General features: G+C 44.5%; 1 protein-coding gene across 1 annotated transcript; it reads left to right on the plus strand.

Annotated features, from left to right (window-relative positions):
* Positions 1–272: 272 nt before the first annotated feature.
* IGF2 (insulin like growth factor 2) lies at positions 273–23,551 on the plus strand. Its single transcript, XM_080976061.1, has 4 exons — positions 273–655; positions 11,870–12,032; positions 18,240–18,406; positions 19,198–23,551. The coding sequence occupies exons 1-4, from the start codon at positions 452–454 to the stop codon at positions 19,438–19,440; spliced, it is 777 nt and encodes a 258-aa protein (XP_080832187.1). The 5' UTR covers positions 273–451; the 3' UTR covers positions 19,441–23,551.
* Positions 23,552–24,245: the final 694 nt, after the last annotated feature.

The raw sequence follows: 24,245 nt of genomic DNA on the forward strand, positions 1-24,245 counted from the left end.
CCCCCTCTTTCCTGTGAGGGGGGAGGACGAGGAATGCTCTCTATGAAGTAAGAGCCCCCAACCATACTATTGGAACTTTTTTTTTTTTTGTCTTCCAAATGGGAGTCTCAGGAGAGCTTAAAAAAAGTAAAAGGGAGGAGGTTAAGAAAGGAGGGGGGCGAATGAGAGGGGTTAGATAACCTCTGCAATTTTATTGGCTGCTACCTTGATGGCTGGAAGTTTGAGCATGCCCATTGGATGGGTGTATAAAAGAAGAGACAGTGAGCGCTCTCAGTCTGTCTCCTCAGCTGTGGAGCAGTTAATTGAGGCTCTAGCTGCTACTGGGAAGCCCCACCAGCGCTGCCTCTGGAAACCAGACCCACGCAAAGAGGCAGCAAAGACAGACAGGCAGACAGAGAAAGAGAGACAGAGAGAGGTGGTGGCGGTGAGGGGAAGGAAACCTCTTAAATATATGCAGACAGACAGAGATTTCTCTTTCAAAAAAGGGACTTGCTATACCAAATACAGCCAGAGAACCCAGCAAAGCAGCCTCACGATGTCAAGAAAGCAGAGGAACCACATGGATGAATGCTACAGCCACCCAGCCTTGTTCCAAATCTGCACGCAAGAAGTTGAGAGCGGCGGCAGCGGCAGCAGCAGCTGTGGCAGTTCAAAGGTAAGGGGAAAAGCAAACCAGCCGGGACTTATCTCCCGTTTGCAAAGCAGCCGGGCGGACGGAGGGCAGCGAGCGGGAAGGGTGCAGGGCGCGGAGGGCAGAGCAGTAGCAGCAGCAGCAGCAGCATCTCGGAGTAGCAGCTCTCCCCGAGAGCAAAGCTGCCACATTCGTGCGGTTTTTTTCCCCTGGGATGCTCTTTTTTATTTTATTTTTGCGCGCTCCGTCTCTTTCTCTCGCTCTCTCCCGTCGCTCCGTGGGCTCTCGAGTTCACCGAAGGACACACCGATTGCAGAAAAAGAGAAGCCAATAGCTGGAGTCCGGCCGGGGATGGGGAGCCCGTCTTGGAGAAGAAGCACAAAAGTTTCTGCGCTCGGCTCCCGAGAGCTACGCGAGCACTTTTCCAAGTCCTGGGCTCCTTTGGCCACCCACAACTTTGCGCACTCTGCCCCGCCCCGCCGCCTTGCACACCTTTTTTTTTTTGTGTGTGAGGCGGTTTTCCCCTTCTCGCAACGGCTGTGCAAGCGTTTTGCAGAAAGTTCGCGCTGCAAAGGGGACCGGCTGCACGGAGCGAGAGTATGCATACTTTTTTAAAAAACCAACCATACCGCACAAACACACACAACTTTCGGTGGGCAGACTTCGGGTTAGCGGAGCAGTCGGGAAAAACAAACCCCCTAAGACCCCCGTTCTGCAATATTGGCCTGGTGACGCTAGAGGGACCCCGAGGGATGGGTCAGAGTCCCCTGTTTTGGACTCCTTGCAAAGGTTTGCACTCTTCCAGCTTTTGCAAGCGTCCAGCTCCGGGAACATTCCTGCGCTGTAGGGGCTGGGGGCTGCAGGACTGTTAATACCCAGAGCGATGAAACGGGAGGCAATTTCACGGGGAAGGGGCTGGTAAATCTCACTTGAAGGCGCGGGCTGCACAATACACAACGGAGAGTTAGATCTGTCAAAGGAGACGGGAGGCAACCCTCCACTCCTTCGTCACTTTTATGAATGGAGGTGTTGCTGCTGGCCAGAAATTGTTTTGCAAAAGCTGTGCGCCTCGTTTTCTGCCCTTTGCCATTGTTATTACTGTTGTTACTTTTAAAAAAGCAACCTAGGGACATTTTTGTATGCCAAGGGTCTTAACTGCATTTATGGTGCTTTGAAATTAAATAGCCGGTAGTCCTCAGGTTGTATGTGGACCTTTTGGGTGGAGAACCGAAGGTGCCCTTTGTATTTTGCCTGTGGAGAAGTGTCGAGATGAAGTTAGGCGTAAGTCCTCCTACATGTGATTTGGAGATCTGGATTGCAATTCTGTGCACAGGGACATGTAAGGTCATGTACTTGTTTGCTGGACGGAACACTAAGTCGTGCTATTATTATTACTGGTATTATTATTACAAAATTATTGCCTGCTTTTCTCAAGCTGCTTAGAAGTGGGGAGGGGGTGTTTGAAGATTTGTGCATTTTGTATGAAGAACACACAGTTCCTTAGTCCTGGCAGTTAAATTCACTTCTTAAAAAAACACACTACAGCATGTTAGGTCTCTGAGGGATGAAAACACTGAGAAGGAGGGGTGTGGGGAGAAAACTGGAAAATAAAGCCCAAAACTGACCGAGAGTTAACTGCTGGCACATGGCCTTCTACTTTGTATAGATTATTCTTGTTGTTATTCCCTCTCCTTTTCCTTTTCTTTTCTTCCAACTGCTTTCCCCAGAAGTAATTGTTTTTGAGAAACTTGGAAAGGTTTTAGCACTCTGCTGAGCTGGAGGGATTTGGGTGACCTGAGGAAACTGTAGTTTTCAACATAACTGTACCAGCAGATGTGTCTGAACCGCTTTCAGCCAGGAGTACGCTGACAGGGTTCCTAATCTGTGGCTTAGAATGCTGAGTGTTTAAAAAGAAGGAAAGGAGGAAGGAGGAGTGGGCGGGGGAAGGTTTGCATTGGTGGTTTTAGCTGAGATAGTCGTAGGGAGAGAAGAGAGCGATGCTTCAAACCCTGCGGCTGGTGCTTCACTCTGCCCTACTGTAGACGACTGTTTACAACTCACTTCAGCACCACTAGTGTTTGTCAACAGTTGTTCAGGTTTCGGGTTTTTTCTCTTTACCCCAAGAGATTTTAGCCAGCCATGGCACAAAATACTGTCTCGAGGGGAGACAGTTGAGTTGAGGGGTGTGTGAGGGAAAAGGGCTTCCCTTTGCTAATATCCAGATCTTTATTGGGGAACATGCAACGTAGCTTCTTGCAGAAAGAGACATCTTCTTCGCAACTTTCTTTAAAGTGAAAAGCTGTTTACCTGTGGTTTGCACAGAAGGCTGTTACTAGAATAGTTCTTTCTGACCTGTTGAGTGATCTACAGCAGCTCAAGGGAGATCAAGGGGAGTTTACAGTGCCGTCTCAGGCAGCCAAAAAGCACTCATCTTTTATGGTGCAAATATTTTCTTAAGCTGTCTGTGGAATGGGTACAACAGAGGCATTGCCTGCGGGGAGTAGGGACGGAGGGGGGGGGGGAATGACTTGTGTGCTTTAACTTGCTGTTACTATCTTGAAATTCTGTGCTGTGGCGGCTTTTAGACTGGCTGTCTTATTGTGCCAAGACGTTTTCTCGGCAAGAGTCTGCTTCGTCAAGGGGTGAAGCGAGGAGGAGGAGGAGGCTGTGAAACAAGAAGCTTTCAACAGGCGGGAATTTTGTCTTCTTGCAGGGCTTGGGAGGGTTAGCTACGAATTGCCAGGAAGCAGAGCCAATTTGAAATCTGTTTGGGGGCAAATTGCGTGCCAGTCGACTCCAGCTCACCATGGACTTTGCTTGCAAGGGAGAGACGTATCCCCCCCCCCTTTTCTTATTGACTTCAGGTTTTGGAAGCAAATGCAGAAAAGGAAAGGGGGGGAAATAAAGAAAGTTGTTAACCTGAGCAACTGAAACTGATCAGTCACCTGGGTGAAGACTGACTTTTAAATCTCCCTTTTCCTGTCTCCTGCCAGATGCCTTTAGAAAGATTGTTCCTGTTTTTATTTAATGTACTAAATCTCTCCCCCCCCCCCCAAAGTTCAAGCAATACTCTTATTTCAGTGGTAAATGTACACAGATTGAGGCTTGGTGCCTGAATATGATGTTCCTTTGTGGCACAGGAGGCTGAAGGGGGAGCTTTCCGCTAGCTGAGTCCCCTTCCCCACTATCTTGTCTTAAAGCAAAGGACCACCTGAAAAGACGCACTGAAGACTGGTTGTGTCCAACTAAGGTCACATCCATGCCATACATTTAAAACCCATAAAAATCATGGGAACTGTAGGGTACCCCTCCCAGAGCTACAGTTCTTAGCACCCTTAACAAACTAAAGTTTCCGGGATTCTTTGGTGGAAAACCAAAGAATTTCAGAGGCATATTTTGGATGTGACCTCAGTTTAATGAGACTACAAATGGACTCAAGTCAGACATGCCCATTAATTTCAGTGGAACTACTTGGAGTATCCTTCCATTTAGCTGAGATTCCTGCATTGCAAGGGGTTGGACTAGATGACCCTTGGGATCCCTTCCAACTCTACAATTCCAAGATTCTATGAATACAACTCATTTTCATCAGACTCAGGTGGCTGAAGTTTGCTTTGGTTCTACAGGTGTATGTGTGAGAGAGGTTGCAAGGGAGGACCGAGTTATATATAATTGAATGAAAACGTATATGTAGCTTGTGTTGGTGCAGGGAGAGCCAACCCCCAACACTTTCCACATCTGAAAGCAAAAATAATAATCTGTGTTCTTCCAGCATGACCTGTTTTCACCTTTTTTAAAAATGGCATTTTGAAGGCCCTTCAGATAGGACTTATATCAGGAATGGGAGGTGCCTTGTGGCCCGCTTGCTGTTGCTGGACCTCAACTCTGACCATTTGGTCCTGATGGCTGAGGCTCAAGGGCAACAGGTGGAGGGCCACAGTTCACAGAATCATAAAATCTTCTAATTGTAGAGTTGGAAGGGACCCCAAGGGTCATCTAGCCCAACCCCCTGCAATGCAGGAATCTCAACTAAAGCATCCATGACAGATGGCCCTCTGTCTCCCACCCTTAAGTCAGCTCAGGTGAAGCCAACTTAAAGCAGCCTTGCAAATCAGTCCACAGACCTTCCTAGTAGAGCTGTCACTTGGAGAAATGTTGGTCAGTTAACAGCATGACCTCTTTACTCGTTTTATTTTGATGTTGATTTATTAGTTTATATACTGCTTAATGCCAAAATGAGCTTCTGCCTGGTTTCAAACTATATAATTTGCATAGGAATTGAACAGTTGCTAGCTCTTTTCTTAGTTTTAGACTTTGAAGCCTAGAGGCTGCACAAATGTCACTCCAGGCACCATCTCAGAAGCGGCTTTCCCTTCTGTGTGAGAAAGGAGGAGGGATGCCTCTTCTGATAGGTATACACATATGCCTGCATTGATAATTTATGGCATCTGTGACCTGAAAGGACCTGGCATTTATGACCTGAAACCAGCATAACATCCATGCCAGCTTGCCTGGAGGCTATTATGACTTGGGATGCTGGTGACAAGGAAAACAGCTACGTGTCAGCTAGAGGAGAAGTGTCCAGTGGAAGCAGCAGACATAAATTAGACCTCTAATTTCTGATATTATGCTTTTGGGGTATGTGGCTTTGCTGTGGAGCTTTATCACACCACACTCCAACATACTGAAATCCAGGGATACATAATAAAAGTTAACACCTCTGTGCCTCTTGCCTTTTATTTTTATTGTTACCATGCTAATGAACTTCTGTTTCAAAGCTGCCTTTTTTATTGTAACACATGCAAAGGTTCTTTCCTGTACTGGCAGTGTGTACACACACACACACACACACACACACACACACAGACACCCCCCCACCCACCCACAATGGGGAATTCAGTTATTCAAGTGCTATTCCTTATGTAGCTAAATCAGAATTTAAAATAAATAGATAAATTATAAGGGAACTGGAATTGAAGGGCTGGAAATCCAAACAGGAACAGCTTGCACGACAACATTTTGTTGAAGTTCCTGTGTGCACCTAACCAATTAAGATCATACAAGTACAAGAGTTAAGGGGCAACTAGATGTAACTGTAGCAGGCCAATGTGACAGGAGCAGGTTGCCATTGCTGTACTCTAAAAAGGTGGAGAAACACCTGTAGGCATACAATGGGAAGCTAGAGAATCTTTTCCCCACTTATGCTCTCCCCCCAAAAAAGAAGCTTCTTCCATTTCCTCCCAGCTGAACCTGGAAGAACCTCTACCAGGAGAACAAAACAGCTGATAATTGAAGCATCCTCTTCCCACCAGCTTATCCTGTGATTTTTAAACCCTCCCACCAATGGCTTTATAGGAAATTGGCACAACTCACTCTCTGGCCCATGACATTAAGTAGGCCCCTTAATATACACGGGCAGTATAATATTAACAGCGGGGTGGAATTCAATTGTGGGGGACAATTTCAAATGCAAGATTCAGCAAGTCAGCTCTTGAATATATCTGAATTATAAGTGTAAAAAAAAAAGTTGCGGCTTTTATGAGCAGTTGCTACATTTTAAAATGAAATGAATGTATTACAGTGTTACCAATCATGAGGCAAACAGGCCCCCTTTGCTCCACTTTGTTTTGGTTAAAGCAAAGGGATGTGTTATTTTGGCATGCACAGCTAGTAATATAGGTGCTGTACCCACTTTGTTGGGAATAAGACCCATGGAACCTAATGGGCTTTATTTCTGAGTGGACTGGTATTGGTTTGCACTGAGAATTGTATAGAAATTACTTGGCATGTAGAACCATTAACCTGCTCTGAGATCCAGGTACTACTGAGGAATGTTCTCATGTGGCCTGTGCTGCTCTCTCCCCGTGCCCTTCCTTAGAGTCAGCCCTCTATTTCAAGGTGGCCTCAGGCACACAGGAGGGAACTTAACTGTGTTTATTTCCACTTTTAATCAGCCCAGACCTGATGGCTTTCCTGTGTATCCACTTGAGACAAATCCACAAGGTTGGAAATATCTAACTGAGGCACTTGACAAGCTGTGGCCATTCGTCTTTGATGCTGAACCCTTACCAAGGTGCTTACCCTGATTCCAACCTGCTCCAAGGGAGTGGAGTGTGGGCTGTGGCCTGAGTGCTTAGGGGCAGGGGTGAATAACCTGGTGTCAGATGTTGCCAAACTACATCACCCAGCATCCCTAATCATTGGCCATGCTGGCTGGTACTGATGGACGATGGAGTCCCAGCAACTTGTAGAAAGTCACAGTGTCCACATGTTGTCGCTGGGAGGAGAATGGGAGCTTGGCAGCAAGCAGGCCACATGGCAACACTGGCTCTTAAGCCTGCTACTAAGCCCTTGTTATCTCTGCTGCCCCATTGTCTCTGGACTCCTGTGGAGTAAACACAAAGATGCAAGGTTGTTTGCAGAAGATTCATCTAGGGATGGGAAAGAGCAGGGAGTTCAGCACCCTGTAAACAAGGGTGTTTTTTTGCTCCCTTGCTGTTCTCAGCCTGGTCTCCTATTACATTGGCCTCTGGTGGTGAAGAAGGGAAGGGGGGGGGAAGGGTAGGAAATCTGCCCAAGGTGAACATTGCTGAGTTGTATCTGAAAAGCGCAGCGTTTAATTGTGGGAGGAGAGATCACAGGATGGGATCATGCAGGGCGTCCATTTTGGTGCTGGCTTAGGTTACAGTACAAGTACCATACTCCCCTTTGCGCAGCATTTATTTCAGGATGCTTCAGAAATGGCTCTCCTAACAGAAACCACAGCAAGAGAATAATGTAAGTGCAGCTTGTTCACTCTTGGCCTAAGGGGAGGAAGGGAAGCAGCTATTGTGAGGAAGAGGGAATTCTATTCAAATGGAGAATGGATCAGTTCTGTGGTGAGGGGAAGCCATTCTAATTTCAGTCTGAACATTATCTGAAATTACTGCTGCTGATGACAAAACAGTTGCTTCCTCCTCTCAAGGTGCCTGCATTAGCTCCTGGGCTGTGGCTTGGGCAGGAGAGAATAGTTTAATAACGGGATCAAAGGACAGAGTGGAAAGTTGGATACCTAGAACCATGGAAGAGTTCTCTGGCTGCTCACTTAAAAGTACCATTGACTTCCACTTCAAGAGAAAGGTGGAGATAAGCTAGCAGACAGAATATGTGGTGAGAAGTGAGGAAGTGGGGGTGAAATAGTTTCTTCATTTGGGTTTGCATCTCCCCACTTGCATTTTTCTACGCCGTTATCTCTGAGTTTTGCCAAGATATTGTTATGAGTGGGGGTGTCTGCATTGCTGACATGCCAAGCCATTTGAAGAGCCACATTACCTACCTCCTGTTGTTGCAATGCCCACATAGCGTGGAGGGATAGAGCGAGAATGGCCAGAGTGGTGCCTGCAGGAGAGCCCAGAGGTCTTCTCTGGTGCCCACAGGGTCTTTCCTTCTCCCAAGTTAGGCTTGAAAGAAGCACTCTGTGGGATTGGCTAATAGTCTATTGGCCAATAGACTAGGCTGCAGTGTGTGCTTGGTTACAATGTATGTCTGCAGAGATGCCTTCCCACCCCCCAAATAACACACACACTTGTTTAGCCAGTTTGTCAGAATTAAGCAACCACTTGTGGGCGACTAACTTTGACCAGGGTCAATGACAAGGTGGTTAAACTAACAACATGAGGCAGAAGTTAATTTGGAGCTGGGATTTTTGGCTGTCCTTAAGCCTCCTTAGCAAACGGAACACAGGACTGCGGCCTACACATGCGGCCTACAAGATGAGCCCAGGTAGGCTGGCGGGACTTTTGCTTCATCTGATGCAGCGTAGGTAGGGCTAGGGAGCACAGGTCACTACTTGTAGCTCACTGGGACGTTTGGGACTGTGTGGCAGAATTTCTGCCTCTACTTAGCTTCTGAGGTTTGGGCAGTTCACCAAGTCACTTGTTGGCTTCCCACCTGTGGCATCCACCGCCACACTCAGGATTTCAACTTCTGGCATGTTCCCATGGACAGTTGGAAAGGCAACATGGTACTCCAAAAGCTAAATCCTGTCCTTGGTGATGGCTGCACTTACAGGTACCCATATGTTTTGCCCTGTGATGCACATTGGGGGCAATGGTTTGTTCTTAACCAGGAAAATGGCACAGAAACCCAAGCCCTCTCTTCCCTGGCAGCACAGTTAACATCCTTCCCCTATTCCAGCTACAATCACAACACAAGAGATCCTGCTCACAGATCTCTATTTGCAACAATATCTCCTTTATTTTCTTTAAGAAATACTGAATCCCTAGAAGGGGGAGGGAATAACAATAATCATACCTGTAATATGGGCGAATATAGCAAAACGCTAAAATAGTGCATTGCAAACACCTTGGTACTGGTTGTTGTGGTTATTTCTTTGTTTAGAAGCCTGGATAGTCTGAGATACTTGCACCTTCCAGAATTAATATAGGACAGGCTAAATCTATACCATTGATTTGGACCAATTGCTTTGAGCAAGCTGAGCCTCTCTCTGTTTACAAAAATCACTTAGAGAGGCCACTTAGCCCCACAGATGCTTGCATGCAGCACTGCATGCCAAATCACAGCAGCTCTCTAATAATGAAGGAAAATCAAATCACCATGTGTTGTAAACTGATAGGTGGTGTTGGTTTAGACTCGACTCAGTGCAGTGTTAACCATTAACAGAGGCAGAAGATGTTGGTAGCATGCACACATTAAACTATTATTTCATTGTGCTGCTTCCAGACTATATTGGAGGCAAAATAGGGGAGCTGCAAAGGTTAACATACTGTACCGAAATAATCACAAATATATTTATCCCTCAAGAGCTTAGTTGTGTGATCCTAAAATACTTTGGACAGACACTGCTTTCATTAATAGATTTCATGACCTACAAGTTGACGCACACACCAATTTATTAAGATCATTATTCTGGGTCTAAAGGGGAAAGCATTTTAAGATTTTTAATTCCAAGATGAATCTTATGAAACAGCACTTGATTCAAGACCAAATCAAACTGTTTTGAAATAATATACCAAACTACCTTTGGGCCATCACTGTGTTGCTCCTGCCTAGTACAGCAGTTATTTCCCTGCATCTGCATTGTGGGACTCCTCCACTGGGGACTGAGTAGACTGTAAGTTACTAGAAAGTTGGTAATCCAGGATAGGTGGTATGGATTAATGGATAGAAAGCCGGCCTTGGACTCTGTCTAGGGTCACATTAGAAAGCTTGGGGCTAAGCCAGGAATAGATTGAACTAGATCACTGGTGGGATTCATTCCAACTCTACGAAAGGTCACCCTGTCTGCCTTGTGCTGTTGTGAATGATGACCATACGTTAGCTAGACTTTCCAAAGAACAGCAATGCTGTCTCTGAAGGCAGTGTTAAGTCTGGTTTAAAGTTGTTCAGAGCAACAGTCTAGCAATTAGGGGAGCTATATTTGATAGGTCAAAATACCCACTTTTGAAATTTATGATTGACAAAGAAGGTGCCCTGATTTCACTGAACAGGAGGAGCAACATGTTGTTATAGATGACCAAGTATTGTTTGAGGACAAGCTGTTGTTGAATTGGTTTTTACCAGGTGTTGCTGTATTTTAAAAGAGCAAGATTGTTTCATTTTTTTTAATAACTGTACAAAATAGCTTTTTGCAGCATGCCACAAATATAATTACACACTTTAGAGGTCCTGCTCAAAAGTAAAGAGATGTCCCTCTTTACTTGTATGCCACTAAAGACTTTTATCAGTTGACACATGCTTGGTGAATCATGATATTCATAACACATTTGATTGGTGCAGTTATTATTGTAATATGGTTGTTTTGTGCTATTATATACTTGTATTTTATTGATATGGTGCAATATATTGTTATTGTTTATATCTGTATATCTCTCCAGAAGACTCTAAAGTCATTATATGGCACTAATTTTTGTTTGGAAATGCAGGTAGCACTTCTGTCCTAGCCAGGGCCCCATCTGAACTATACATTGAAAGCAGTATCATGCCACTTGAAACAGTCACACCGGATGTTCCGCTTCCGAAAATCGCTTGAAAACTGGAACACTCACTTCCGGTTTTCAATCATTCGGGAGCCGAAACGTATGAGTTCCAAGATGTTTGGCAACCAAGGTACGACTGTAGATTGTTAAGGGTGCTGAGAGTTGATGGAAGACCCCTATTCCCCTCACAGAGCTTCCCTCTTTCCAGGGTACTCTGGAAATGGTAGCTCTATGAGGGAAATCGGGGTCTCCTAACAACTTGCTGCACCCTTAACAAACTACACACCCCAGGATATTTTTTGGGGGGAGGGGGAGCCATAACTGTTAAACTGATGTGATACTGCTTTAAATATATAGTGGAGATGGGGCCTGCCTTGTATCTGGACTTGGGGACCCTGCCTTGAGTCCTTCAGTGAAACAACTGTTCATCGCCTGGCTTCAGTTTTTACAAGGTGAACTGAAGTGGCTGCAGTGAGCTTTGTTATGTTGGTTTCTTCAACGTATGTTTTATGGCAGGAATGTGGAACCTGTGGCCAGATGTTGGACTCCAACTCCCATCACCCTGGTGGCTGGGCTGATGGGAGTCAGTATTCTAGCAACATCTGGAGAACTGCAGGTTCCCCATCCCTGTTTATGGTATTTGTAATGTGAGCTGCTTGTGTATTGCCCTATCCTTGGCGTGTGTCTCTTCATCCCCATTGTCAATCTTGTCTGTTACATTTGACTCCTGATAGGCCATCCGGAGAGAACTGCAAGAGCTGAGGGAGGCATTCCCTTTCCCACTAAGAGATCTCTCTCTATGCTACCTCCCTGTTCAATATAGAGGTGTTGCTTTTTAGCTGACAATCAGGGAGGCCATTATCTCGTTGGAAAGTCACTTGTGGCAATTTGATGCTCAGGACCTGAGCTCAAAATTAATTAACTCTCAAAGCAAGGCAAGGTGTCATTTCTTCCTTTGCACTTGAAGAACTCAATTTTGGGAAAGGTATGGTGGGAAAAGCCTCAGGCAAATGATTTAGTATGGATTGCAGAGTTAATACTAATATAGATTATACAATATTAATTACCTATGCTTTGTTGGGATTGCTTTGGTTTTCAGAATAAAAAAAGACCAAACACACACACACACACACACACACACACACACACACACACTTATTTTGCTACTGTATTCCGTTTTCAACATTTCACAGCTGTTTGGATAATATAGAAGGAACCGTTCTGTAGCCATTCTTAATGTCTTTGAACATGTGTCTCTTAGGTGCAGAAGATGTGCACCTCCAGGAGGATACTGCTGCTTGCCCTCACCTTCCTGGCCTACACAGTGGATTCTGTTTCTGCATATGGTGCTCCTGAAACCCTCTGTGGGGGAGAGCTGGTGGACACACTGCAGTTTGTCTGTGGAGACCGAGGTTTTTACTTCAGTAAGTATATTCTTTATGCACGGCCTTTGTTGATGTTATTTTTATGTGGTGTATTTCAAGTTTTGAAAACATATACATGAAATACCATTTCAAAAGAAGCCCTATAAGGTAGGCCAGTGCTATCTTCCTATTACTGGGCAATGTGACACGAACGAACCTGTATTCATCATATGTAAGCTACAAGTCTTTCCCTTATAACTGGTGTGTGTGTGTGTGTGTGTGTGTGTGTGTGAATAAAACGTAAAAGTTGAAATCCTTTGCCCACTGACCTGGGACTAAGCCTCATTAAAGTTGGTGGGACTTACTTTTGAATAGACATGTGCAGGACTGTGCTATTAGTTCTCCAGCTCTCCTGCACTCATTTTCCTCTTACAGCTCATGGCTCTGTAAAAGGTCCTTCCTTCCCTTGTTTGCTGAAGACCTATGTGTCCTGAGGGAAGGCAGAAGCGAGGGAGATCAAGCCAGGGAGCACACAGACAATGGGCTCCTGGTGGAACTGAGAGTCACCACTGGTGGACTTTGGGGTCTCAAATTCACACACCCTGCACTTCTCACCTTCCATTCGGCATCATAATGGTGGCACCCTTGAGGCTCTGTGCCCAGTGCAACTGAACCGGTTGAGCTCCCTTAAATCTGTCTCTGGAGTCACTCTACATTTTACATCATATATTTTTTAGTGTTTTAAAGTTGTAAATGCCCTTAGATGTCTTTTCAGGAAGGTGGTATATAAATCCAATAAAATAAATAAGAAACGAGAAGCAATTCCACCCCCGCCCATTGTTTACCCCTGGCAGTGCTGTCGGTGGTGATGCCCTGCTTAATTGAGCTTTATTGCTTTGCTGTTGACTGGAGAGGCAGAAGTTCTGTGAGACTTGAAGTCTAATCCCATGGATGCTGCAGCTAAACTGCTTAACCTAAAATGGGACTGGGGGTTATCTGAGATTAGATCCCTGTACCATTTTGAGTCAGAGCTGTATTTGAGCAAAAGCACAGCTTACCTGGTTTCAGAAGAGTTTTGCCTTGAATTCGGCCAAAGTTGAACTCTTTACCCTGCAAAGAGTGCCCACTACCACCAGAAACTTACATTGATGGGTAGCCACATACAATCCAATAATATCAATACCATCCCTGAAACAATACTTTTGAAACCATCACCTAATTTCCCAATGAGAAGTCTTTGGCGAGCAAGGAGTTTTCTTGCCCAAGGACAAGTCCCTCCAGCACACAAGATGATGGGGTCTGTGCAAGTGTTCCTTCAGTATAGGTTGGTTTGTCTCTCAGAGCACCAATGTGTTGAGCTGCTTATGTCATTCACCCTTGCAACCACCACGTGAGATCATTTGTGATTGATGAGAAACTGGCCACTGTAAAGCATTTTGTTTCTTAGTCACACAGAGGATTAAAAAAATGTGTTGCTATGTGGGAATCCGGTTGCATTGCATTCTTCTGCACCTCTATGCTTTTGTGGCATTCTTGTATTCATGGTGCACTGGGAATGATGAAAATGATATTGGAAACAATGAGGGTGCCCCCCCCCATGGTATATCGGTACATCAGTCTGTGCATAGAGCCCTTTTCACGCACTGGCCACTCTTAGCCCACATGGCTTCATTATATATGTGTGTGCGCGTGTGCGCATTGCATTGCATTTTAGAAGTGCATGGATTGGAGCTAGTGGTTGACATTTTAAAAGATCAATGACTGAGCTCAAAGCTTGCCTACAAGCCCACCCACTTTGATTGGGACACCTTGCCTTTTAAGCCTAGATGTGATGTTGCTTTCTGGTTGCAAATCAGTGAGGGACGCATGCTCAGCACACAACCAGAAGCATTCTCCAGTTGCTTCATATGTTCCCAAGACGGAACTATTGGAACTGAATCTGGGTTCCAGGACATGGATCCCTGACTTAATAACTGGGTATAATTCGTTCTAGAGTTATCATCATAGAAATGACAAGCTTTTTTGGCAAGGTGGGGGGAGGTGGTCAAGGATACAGAAAATTACAGAGTGCTCGTCAGTGAGGTCCAAATGTTCTGCTGCGGTAGGAGAACAGAGGGTAACTTGAAGCACTTCAGCACAGAAAGACCTGCCTGTGTTTGCTGCCATAACCTAGACAGGAAGCATAGTATCTACCAGAGTCTGTATAGTAAGAATGCTGCGCAGCTCATTGTCCTGTCTGGCATCAAAAGATGTCCTTCCCCTACTTCCCATGTTGTAGTAGGTGGTCTGAAGTCTCCTCTGAAAACATTTTTAGAAGGGAAGTTGCTTTTTAGGCTCTTTAATCTACCACTATGTCCGAAGGCCCCAAAGGTCAGGAGCCCAGCTGAGGCAATTCATCATAGTCCTATTGAAGTCAGGCTTGCACTGAGTCCTAAGAGAGTTTGGCTCTCAGATGTTTTAAGTACCATTTCTTTCTTAGTGGGGGTGGGGATGCTGGTGGCGGCGCTGGAGAGAGGGGCTAGAGAGCTAAAAATACTCTCTGGGTAGGGCTAGGAAGCAGATACTCCACAAGAAGCCTAATTAGTATTTGTTTTGCACAATGTTTGCAAAACTAGTCACTTAAACTGCTGCAAAAATGTATGAAGGGAGATGCTGCAGACGGAACAGCTCTTGTTGCTTCCATATACCAACATCAACCATAGACACAAAATCCAGAACACTGATCAGCATTTAAGGAGTTCTTGTATGTATGTATATATGTATGTATGTATGTTTGATTATATCCCACCTTTCCCAGATAAGTAGCCTAGAGTGGCGTGTGGAACAGTGGCTGGTACTTGGAATAAACATTTTAGCTCTGAGGGGATTCCTCTCCACTCCCACCCAAAAAATTAAATCCCTCTCAGAAATTGGTAAGAGAGACCTGAATCTTCCTTCATGGACTAGGACAGAAGAGGCATCTGATTTCTGTAAACAACAGCTCCTGTTTCTTCCTTCCAACAGCTGATAAGAATTTAGCTCTTTCCAGCCACTTATGCTGACAAAGCACATTCTCTCTCTCTCTCTCTCTCTCTCTCTCTCTCTCTCTCTCTCTCTCTCGCCCCCCATCCTGCAGAATAATACTAGGAAAAATAGGGAGGGGGGAGAGAAGCTATTTTGGGGGAGGGGTTTGGAACAATGGCTGCTGCTGCCCAGCCATCTGACAAAGGACCACTTGTTGGTGCCCACATTCCTTTGACAGGGGAAGAGAGGATTGTTTACACCCAAAGTCTTCTTCCGCTTGACTTGGTGCTTGATTGATCAGCCAGAAGTGGTGGTTAGGGGGCGTGCGAGGAAAGCGGGCACAGGTTTTGCTGGATCTTACAATTACTCGGAAGTGTGGCACATAAGTCCCTATATGCAGGCACATACACAAGACACTTCTTCCTTGGTACGCACATGTGCATTTGCAATACAATCCCAAACAACATCGCAAACACAACATAGGCTAGTTGCAATTCCTGTTTGGGGGGGGAGTGGGGGCAAACGAAAACCCCAAGAAGGCAAGGGGGACTCTGATTCTTCAGCAAATTAGTGTCTAGCCACTGTGTCCGTGTCTGTCGCCTGCTGCTGTGTGGGTGCAGGATGCAAAGGCTGTATGTGCTGTTGAATGTGACCTCCTGGGTCTTTTCCTGAGAGGAAGCTCAAAAGATTGCATGACAGTGAATGGACCAAAGGGCCCCAAATATAGCTTACTGCTGAAAATCAGCCACCTTGAGCCTGAGTGATCTCTGGCTGGGGGACCTCCCTCTGTATGGGGCCCCAGTAACACCTCTCCAGTAAGAAAAGCAGCCTTCATAATGAAGGTGAGTCAACTGAAAGGAGAAGGGATAATTTAAAGGAAGACAGCCATCTACTCTCTGATGCGAGCTGGCAGGGTGGGTTAGTGCCTAAGCTGTGGAGCAGAAACTGCCGAGGGTCAGATCTCATTTTGGCAGCAAGGCAGCTTTAAAGGAGGAGTTCTCTCAGCCTCAAGCAGTCAGCAATGTGGAGGTGACAATGCTGGCCTACCTTACAGGGCAGCTGTGAGGATGGATGGACTGGTGCAAGTGTGCTTTGGACATCTGAGAGTTGTATATATGATTGCCCAAGTACTTTTATTACTGTGTGCTCGTGTTATAGACTTGCTTTGTTTCATCTTCTCTAGTTAGCAGCAAAATCTCAGTTGTCTGCATGTGACCCTTGCATCACAGACTAAGCTGTTGGGAAACTCACCGCCTGACAGTGTGTATACATGACTGCATTCTGGAATGAATGCTCAAACTAACCAGCGCTATTTGTTTTTTCCCCACTAGAAGTGCATTGCTTTCATTCACGGTGTGCAGAAATAGTTTTGATATAGAATATCCTTGCTCGCTTCCCCCCCACCTTTTATTGGGGTGGGGGTGGGAGTCTTGCATTGAATGGAAGGATATACTGAATTTTGGACAGTCAAATCCCTGTCCAATTATTTAACAGGATAATTGGATAATGTGGCCTATCCTAGGAAATATTTGGCAGTAACCATGAAAGAGAAAATAGCAGATGACAGATATAGAAAAGTTAATTCATTTCAGGCCAGGAAGACAGAAACAAACACCCGTAATAGAAAGCATACTGGAATTTCTCATGAAATGCCATGATGCACATTATATTTTGAGCTGCAGAACAGTGGACACAGAATTGAGCATGAGTCAGGACAGCAAAGAGACACTTAACTCTAGCATGTTGATGCAACGTACTGTACATTAAAATGAAAGGATCTTGTTTCCTGGAATGCTGAAAGTTGCGTATCCATTAGCAGCCAAAATTCCAGCAAGGTCATTTTCCCTTGCTGTGTTTCAAATCACATTGGCACATCGTCTACACATCAGTATGGTGGAATGTGTTTCCAAATCACCTGCTCTCTGTCCACATGAATGAGCAGAGAATGGGCACGAATGTCTTCCATTGGCTTCTGTTTTCAAATCCAATTGAAGCTGGTTTGGAGGAAAACACATCAAAATGCAGTATTTCTCAAGAAATTACAGGACAGATGTGGCTGGTGGCTGGTGTCATATGTACACAGCTTCACAAACCAGCAGAGTGAGCGCACTGGCTGCAGAGTTAAAGGGAATGTGTACACAGAGACAAGCACGGAAAGGGTTTTTTTCCTCAGGACTATCTCACCCATGAGGCAAGGTGACGCCACTGCCTCAGACGGCAGAATCCACAGGGGCAGGAGATCCTGATGTAGATCTTTACTCACCCCTTCTTTCTTAGTAGGGAGGGGGCATTTTGTGCTTCACCTCAGGGGCAAAAATGCCTTGGGCTAGCCCTGAGGCTCCTACAGTTAATAGTTGGGTAGAAGAAGAAATTTCACTCTTCTGTGCAACTGTTAAAGCTTCAGGAGTCTGGCCACTCTGATATTTGGCTACTGTTGTTGCTATTGTTGTTGTTGTCGTCGTCATCTTTATCTCTGGCAGGCAGCAAAAAGAGGTTCAGTGAGTTCTTGATGAGCAGCCATTGCAGAGTTGAAGTTTCAGCTTCCCACACTTTTATGGCATGCCAATACTTTGCTATAAAATGTGGGATTGTCTGTAACATTATTTTGTACACTGCTCTGGCCCTGATGGCCTTAGGCTACAAAGTGGTTCATAAATAAATATTTTTGTGAACTACTTGGGTGAGGCCAGTCTTAAAGAACAACAACAACAAAAGATTAGCACCCTGGTCCCCTTTCCCTCCCTTTCTGTGTTAACTAACCAAGGGCACAACACGCACCCCATGCTGATGACTGGGGAGAAGGGGCAGGATGGTGTGTGTATAGCTACCTCTCTGCCAGCCTCTGTCAGTGGAGAGGAGTGCTACCAATGGAGGGGGCTGACTTTGTGGCAGAGTCCACAGCTTTGCCCAGCTTGATGCGAAGCTACTACTGGGGGTTCTCAGTAGAAAGTGCCAGAACGGGATGACTGGAGGAAGAACACCAGTGGCTGTTGAATTGCTGTGTCCAAAGCCCTGCAGATCTTGCAGATCCTGCTCCCTAAGCCCCATAGCCATGCCAGCTTGAACTTGGTGTAACAAAAACAAACACCAACCATTTACACCTTCTGCCTTGGCTGGCATGAACTGCCAGATCTTTGGATGTAGTGGTGGATTTGCTGCTGTCTTTTCAAGGTTAGGGTTGCTTTTTAAAAATGTGCCATGTGCAAATAAATAAATGCTCTTAATTTGTTTTCTAACTTTAAGGTGGCATTTCTGCTATTACAGGTAGGCCTGTGGGCAGAAACAGAGGAAGGCTCAACCGTGGCATAGTAGAGGAGTGCTGTTTCCGGAGCTGCGATCTTAACCTTTTGGAAACTTACTGCGCAAAATCTGTCAAATCGGAGCGTGATCTCTCGTCATCTTCTCTTGTAGCCTTACCAGCACTGAACAAGGTAAGTGGAGATGCTATCTGAGTAACAGGAGGCATTTTAGCATTGGACAACCAGGAACCCGTATCTTTAGCATCTGCTGCTTTTGCAGTTACAGCAAAACAGTTTTATCTCTACATGACGTGCAGATAATGTCTTACACACAAGCAGATCGAGAAATTGCTGGGGGTGGGAAAGAAAAGCAATATCAAGCAAATGTGTGTATCATTGTTCCTACTTTATATACACCATAAAGATAGCAGGGCCTTTTTTCTAAATATGCACAGGATTTTTACTGTCAGTGAGCACTTGTTGATAGGTTATGGGAGAAATGCTACTGAGCAGCCTTCCGAATGTGGAGTTCTCCTGTTCAGGGTGCCAGTGTGTCAGCCACTCACGCTCTCTTCCAAAGGTTGCCAGGTCTTTTTGGCCCAGTGGGTACCAATCAAATAGTACAGTCATACCTTGGTTGCTGAACAACGTGGAACTTGTACGTTTCAGCTCCCAAACGATCAAAAACCGGAAGTGAGTGTTCGGTTTTCGAACGATTTTCGGAAGCTGAGCATCTGGTGTGGCTTCCATTTGGCTGCAGGACGCTCCTGCATCCAATCGGAAGCTGTGCCTTGGTTTTTAAACAGTTCCGGGAGTTGGAGGGACCCGCGGAACGCATTCTGTTTGAGAACCAAGGTACGACTGTAGCTGCTATTGAGTGGGGTGACATTTTATGGTGAATTCAAACTGTGGATATCTCTGTTTCATTGTTGCAGCATACTGATGTTCCACTTCCATTTCTCCCCCTCTTGCTTTCCTTTAAGGATCCCTTTCAAAAGCCCTCTCATGCCAGGTACTCAAAATACGACATATGGCAGAAGAAAAGTTCACAGCGCCTTCAGAGAGGGATTCCCAACATCCACCGGGCCCGCCGGTATCGATGGCAAACTGAAGGACTGCAAGAGTCTGAGGAGTCAAAGATCCATCGCCCCTTGATTGTCCTGCCTACCCAGAAGCCTCTTGTTGTGCAAACCACCACCTCAGAAACATTGGGCAGCCAGAAGTGAACTGTGATGAACAATTTCCAAAATGGACTCTTTATTTTTTATTTCCTAGGCCTGGCCTCACCCTTTTCTCTCTCCCAAACCAAGGTGGAGGGGTGAGGGCAAATGCCCTTTCACACCAAGGAGTAACCACAAGGGGCACCATTAACACCAAACAACTGACATAGAAAGAGAAACAGGATTACATCGTTGGCGGTGGCAGCAACAACATTTCTGTGGCATTGTCTTTTAAGTATTTTTTGTTTGCTGGTTCTTGTTCCTTTCCTACCCAGTATTCTCAGCCTTTACTTAAAAGGGACAGTTAAGGCACTTGAACTATTTAATATTGGGCCACTGCCTGTCAATTTACCAACCAATGAAGACAGAGAAAGAGAAAACAATGATATTGAAAGAAGCCCAGTTTATGTCTGTATTGACAATAAAAGTGAAGTTGGGGTGGGGGGTTGGAGTGGAATATCTGAAGGTTTAAAATTTTGGCCTCATTTTCACCCCACTAGTTTTTTTCCTTTGGAAATCACAAGTCTACAGTATGTGTTTGAGACTTCTTCTTCATTTTTTTCCATGTTTTAAAAGCCAGAGAAGAAATGATGAGGCCCACTACCTTTTTTTAAATTACACAATTCCAAATGTACTTGCACCTTTAAAAATCACCGATGAAGTGAGAGTGTGTGAACGTTAAGTTCACTTTAATGGAGGAGGCGTCTGCATTGCACATTTGCCACAGATTTAGTTGAATTATATAAGATATATATTATATATAACTTTTTTTGGCAGAAAAAGCACTATTTTTAATGGGACCATTTTTGTGTGTGTGTGTGTGTATGTGTGTATGTAGTAACTGAAGAGGGATTGTAATGTTTAAATGTTGTTATGGTGCTAATGTAAGTTGGAAAAGGGGAAAACGAACCCAGAAAATTAGAAGAGGGTGGGGTGGGAAGGACAAGATCTCGAATACTGAACTTGAAATTTTTTAGCTTTTCGTTTTAGGAAAGTGTGATAAGTGTGTTCTTTTTTTTTTCTCTTCTGAAATATAGCTTGGTCATGACCATATGAGCTAATTGCCTTTCACTCATATACACAAAATGCATGCACATGCAGAAACACAATAATACATCTATATGCATTTTAGATCAAAATATTTTTTTCTTAAGTCCTTCACTCATTCCCTGATACCCAGAGCATGCCAAGTGCAAAGGCATATGCATGTGCTTTGTGAGTTACCTGATTCTGTTCCATGGAAGCAATCATTGTACATAGAGTACTCATTTTTGGCTTTTGCAGCCTGAGAGTCACCATCCTCCTACCAAGGTGTTTTAAATCAATTTTCTGGTCACCTCTGCCATCTTCTCTCTGATGCAATGCCATTTTTCTGGAAAGCGACTCTTCGCATCTATCAGGTTTGGCAAGAACGTAGATTTGTTGTTGCCCAATCGAGCCTTATTAGGAGAAATGGCTCAAAACAATTGACCATCTCCTTATCTTGCTTCTGCTTCTGCTTCCTTCTTCCCTGTCAAAAGGGGAAGGTGCAATTCTTCTGAAGGCTCTCTTGCGCCATCCCATAATGACAGCAATAACAACCACTTAAAGCACCAAGTTTCCCCTTTCCCTGCTAGAGTGAGGGAGAAGTTTTGGGGGGAGGGGGTTAGTACAAAGACTCCAGAGGAAAAGGAGGTAACTTAACAAATTTGAAGGAAAGGTTGTTCTTCACTGCCTCATAGGACCTGAGGGACAGGAGAGAGTTGATGCATCAAGGACTGGAACTTTTAAAACCCAATTATCTGCTCAAAACTCAAGGCTTAATTGGAGAGGTATGAAGAAGGTGGTATAAAAAAATAATAATCAAATGTTCTATAGTCAATCACTTGGCTTATCTAGAACCATAAAAGCAATGCCACATATATAAATTGCATAGAAAAAGGGGAACATCTTATCAGTGCTGTACCTGCTTTGCCTTATATCTATATATCTACATTTAAAGAACATAAAGATTACTTGAATTTTTTTTGAAGAAAGGGTAAGGTTTTTTTTTTTAAAAAAAATGTTATCAGTTTTTAAATTGTTGCAATCTTGAGCCATGAAACATTTGGGGAATTTTTTTGTTTTCCATGGCCCTGCACACCACAAAAATATGCTCCTTAATCATTTACAAAGGAGCGGGGAAATACACAGCTCAGATGAAAATGTTTTGGGGTTGGGTGGGGTGAAGTGGGGAAAACAAAAGAGGTTTTTTTTTTTTTTTTAAAGTTTCCAACACAGAAGCTTTCATAGAAGCTCTTTACCAAAAGTCCCCCTTTGATTTTTGTTTTTTTAAGGTGACAAGTAAAATAGTCGCTCAAAGATGATCAAGCTGCCTTTATAGCTTTCTATATATGCTTTGGTAGAGGGAACAGGGATGATCTTTTTTTTTGAGAGAGAGGAAAGAGCAAAGGGAATTTTATATATAGTCTGGGCTGAGTTCTTAACAAAGCAAGCCCAGATACTGCAAAGCAGTTAAGTACCTGCATGCTTTGAGCTTACGGCATATTAGTCCAAGTCAGTGGACTGTCCACAAAATTAATACATGCTCAAGTGCTTGTATTAGGGGGCGAGGAGTCTCAACAGACAACACTGAGTGAAGGGGCACATGTAAATGTTTCGTGAAGGAAAGTGTATGTTTATAAATTGGCTTTGGAACACTTGCGTCTTGCAGGCTGGTTCACTGCCCCCCTCACAGTTGATTTCTTCCCCCTCCACCTTGTGTAATCATTTACCTTAGTACCTGGTAAAGTTAAGCGTTTTTATCATACCTTGCCAAAACTTTTCAAAAAGCAAAGCAAATGTAAATTCGGGGCCCAATCAGTCAACATGTTAGGCCCAAATTCCAGGATAATAAATCCCAGGAAGTTTAGAATCTTGGTATACTCTAGAGAGGCATATTTTTTGAGTGAGTTCCCACATTGATTTCTTTGAATTGGATCCAAGCCTAAACTGTGCACAGGAAGTAGAGCTGCATATTATATGGACAAGACTTTCCCTGAACATGATCAAAACTTATATAGCATCTTGGCTGTTGGGCTTTCTTTTTCCAGGCTTGCATGCACTCTCTTTAATGCTTCACTCCTATGTGTGCATACTTTGGTTCCTTCCGAGTAAACATACATAGGCCTTGGTCTGCCTGCTTTATACAAAAATAGTGGCAATGCAACCAAAGGAAATGTGTTCACGTACTGGGATAGTTGAGTACACCCTACGGAACACTCAATTGGTTGTTCGAATCACCCAGGTGCCTTGGGAACTACTAAACTTACAACACTGTTCAACAACCTGCTGACCCAAGAGACCTACAGAATCTGTACTAAGGCATGTAATGTTTGAATGAGTGGTTGATGGGTATTGATGTCTTCAAGCCTTCTGTTGCAGTGAGCAAAAGTGTAACTGATTTTGTGAGGTTGCTCTTCCACTACAAGCGTAATCGTGGAAATGGACCCCTGCTGAAGAGCAACCAAATCAAGGATGGCTAATTTTTTCATAGTAGAAGCCTGTCTGAGCACAACCCGCTAGGAGTTAGATGTAAAAATACCTTTATCGGTGTAACACAACTGATTCTTGGGGCATTTGTCGTTTACAAACTAGTGTTTTGTTCTGGGGTGGTTTTTTTTGGGGGGGGAGGGTTAAAAATGGACACACAACCATTGCTGAAACACATACTGGTCTGTTTTCTTCCAACCTCTGGTGCAAAGCCACAACGCTTGAGGGAGGGAGTCTGGTTCCCCCAACTGGTTCCACAGTCTTACTGGCCCATAAAGAGCTTCATCCATTTCATCCTGCCTGTTTGCAAAGGCTCAGACTTTTGGTGATGGACCTAGCTGCCTCTGCACTAAATGAAGGGAAGAATTGTATTTGTTGTTTTTTTAAAAAAAGAAAATTGTTCTTGTTTTTTTGTCATATGTATTATTGTCTGCTCAAGTTTTATATGGCGGGGAGGGAGTGGGGAAGGGGGGGTATGGGTGTTGATGTATCTTGAAATATTTCACTTGTGTGCACTCAATATGCAAGAGTCAAACTGCCCGGATTATGCACCTATTGTACTTTTCATTCGTAATACAGTATCAATAAAGCAATCGGCTACAATGTTCTTCCGCCTCAGGTGGCTTTCTGTAAAAATGGTCTTCTCTTTAATCCATGCAGCTGATCACACCCCACACTTCTTCCAAACAGCTCAGGCCTTTGTTGGGGCTGGCTTTCTGGCCTGACATGTTCTTGTGCCTTTTAAGTAGTGGTTTAAAGATAACCATTAAAATGGAGAGCCGGGGGCCTTAGAAGCTGCCCCTCAACAGTATCTGGACCCACAGACTTGACTAGGCATGCAGTCAACCCAATTATAGCTGCCTTCACTATAGTGAAATGGATTGCATTTCTATTCCAATTTTGGCAATGTCTAAATTCCCACCTATACATATAAATTAGCATGTGCATTTTAAAAAAATTGAGTTAGTGCCCTCATTTTGTTTTTGCTTCCCCCACCCCATGTGTTTCTTCTTCAGGGCTGTGGATTCGAGCCACATGTTGGGTAAAGATTCCTGCATTGCAGGGGGTTGGACTGAATGATTCTTTGATTCATTTTGGCCACCATTGCAAGCATGCATAGGGTTGTACTGTAAGGCAGGGTAGGGAACCTTGGAACTGGGAGCAAAACAAAGCCCTTCAGACCTGTCTATGTGACCCCTGGGACTTTCCACTGGCTGTGCCCATCCCTTGGCCACATCATCCATTGGTCCTGCTGTGTACCTCCCCAAGAAGAGCTTTTGCCTGGCTACCTTGTGTCTTTC

The sequence above is a fragment of the Podarcis pityusensis genome (assembly GCF_964106645.2).
Source record: "Podarcis pityusensis genome assembly, chromosome: 1".
NCBI lineage: Eukaryota > Metazoa > Chordata > Lepidosauria > Squamata > Lacertidae > Podarcis > Podarcis pityusensis.

What these genes read in the sequence shown, in the direction of transcription:
- IGF2 (XM_080976061.1), top strand. Translation starts at nt 452, where the DNA reads ATGCAGACAGACAGAGATTTCTCTTTCAAAAAAGGGACTTGCTATACC. An exon ending in GCAGCTGTGGCAGTTCAAAG is followed by an intron (nt 656 to 11,869) that starts GTAAGGGGAAAA and finishes TGTGTCTCTTAG; the next exon opens with GTGCAGAAGATGTGCACCTC. An exon ending in AGACCGAGGTTTTTACTTCA is followed by an intron (nt 12,033 to 18,239) that starts GTAAGTATATTC and finishes CTGCTATTACAG; the next exon opens with GTAGGCCTGTGGGCAGAAAC.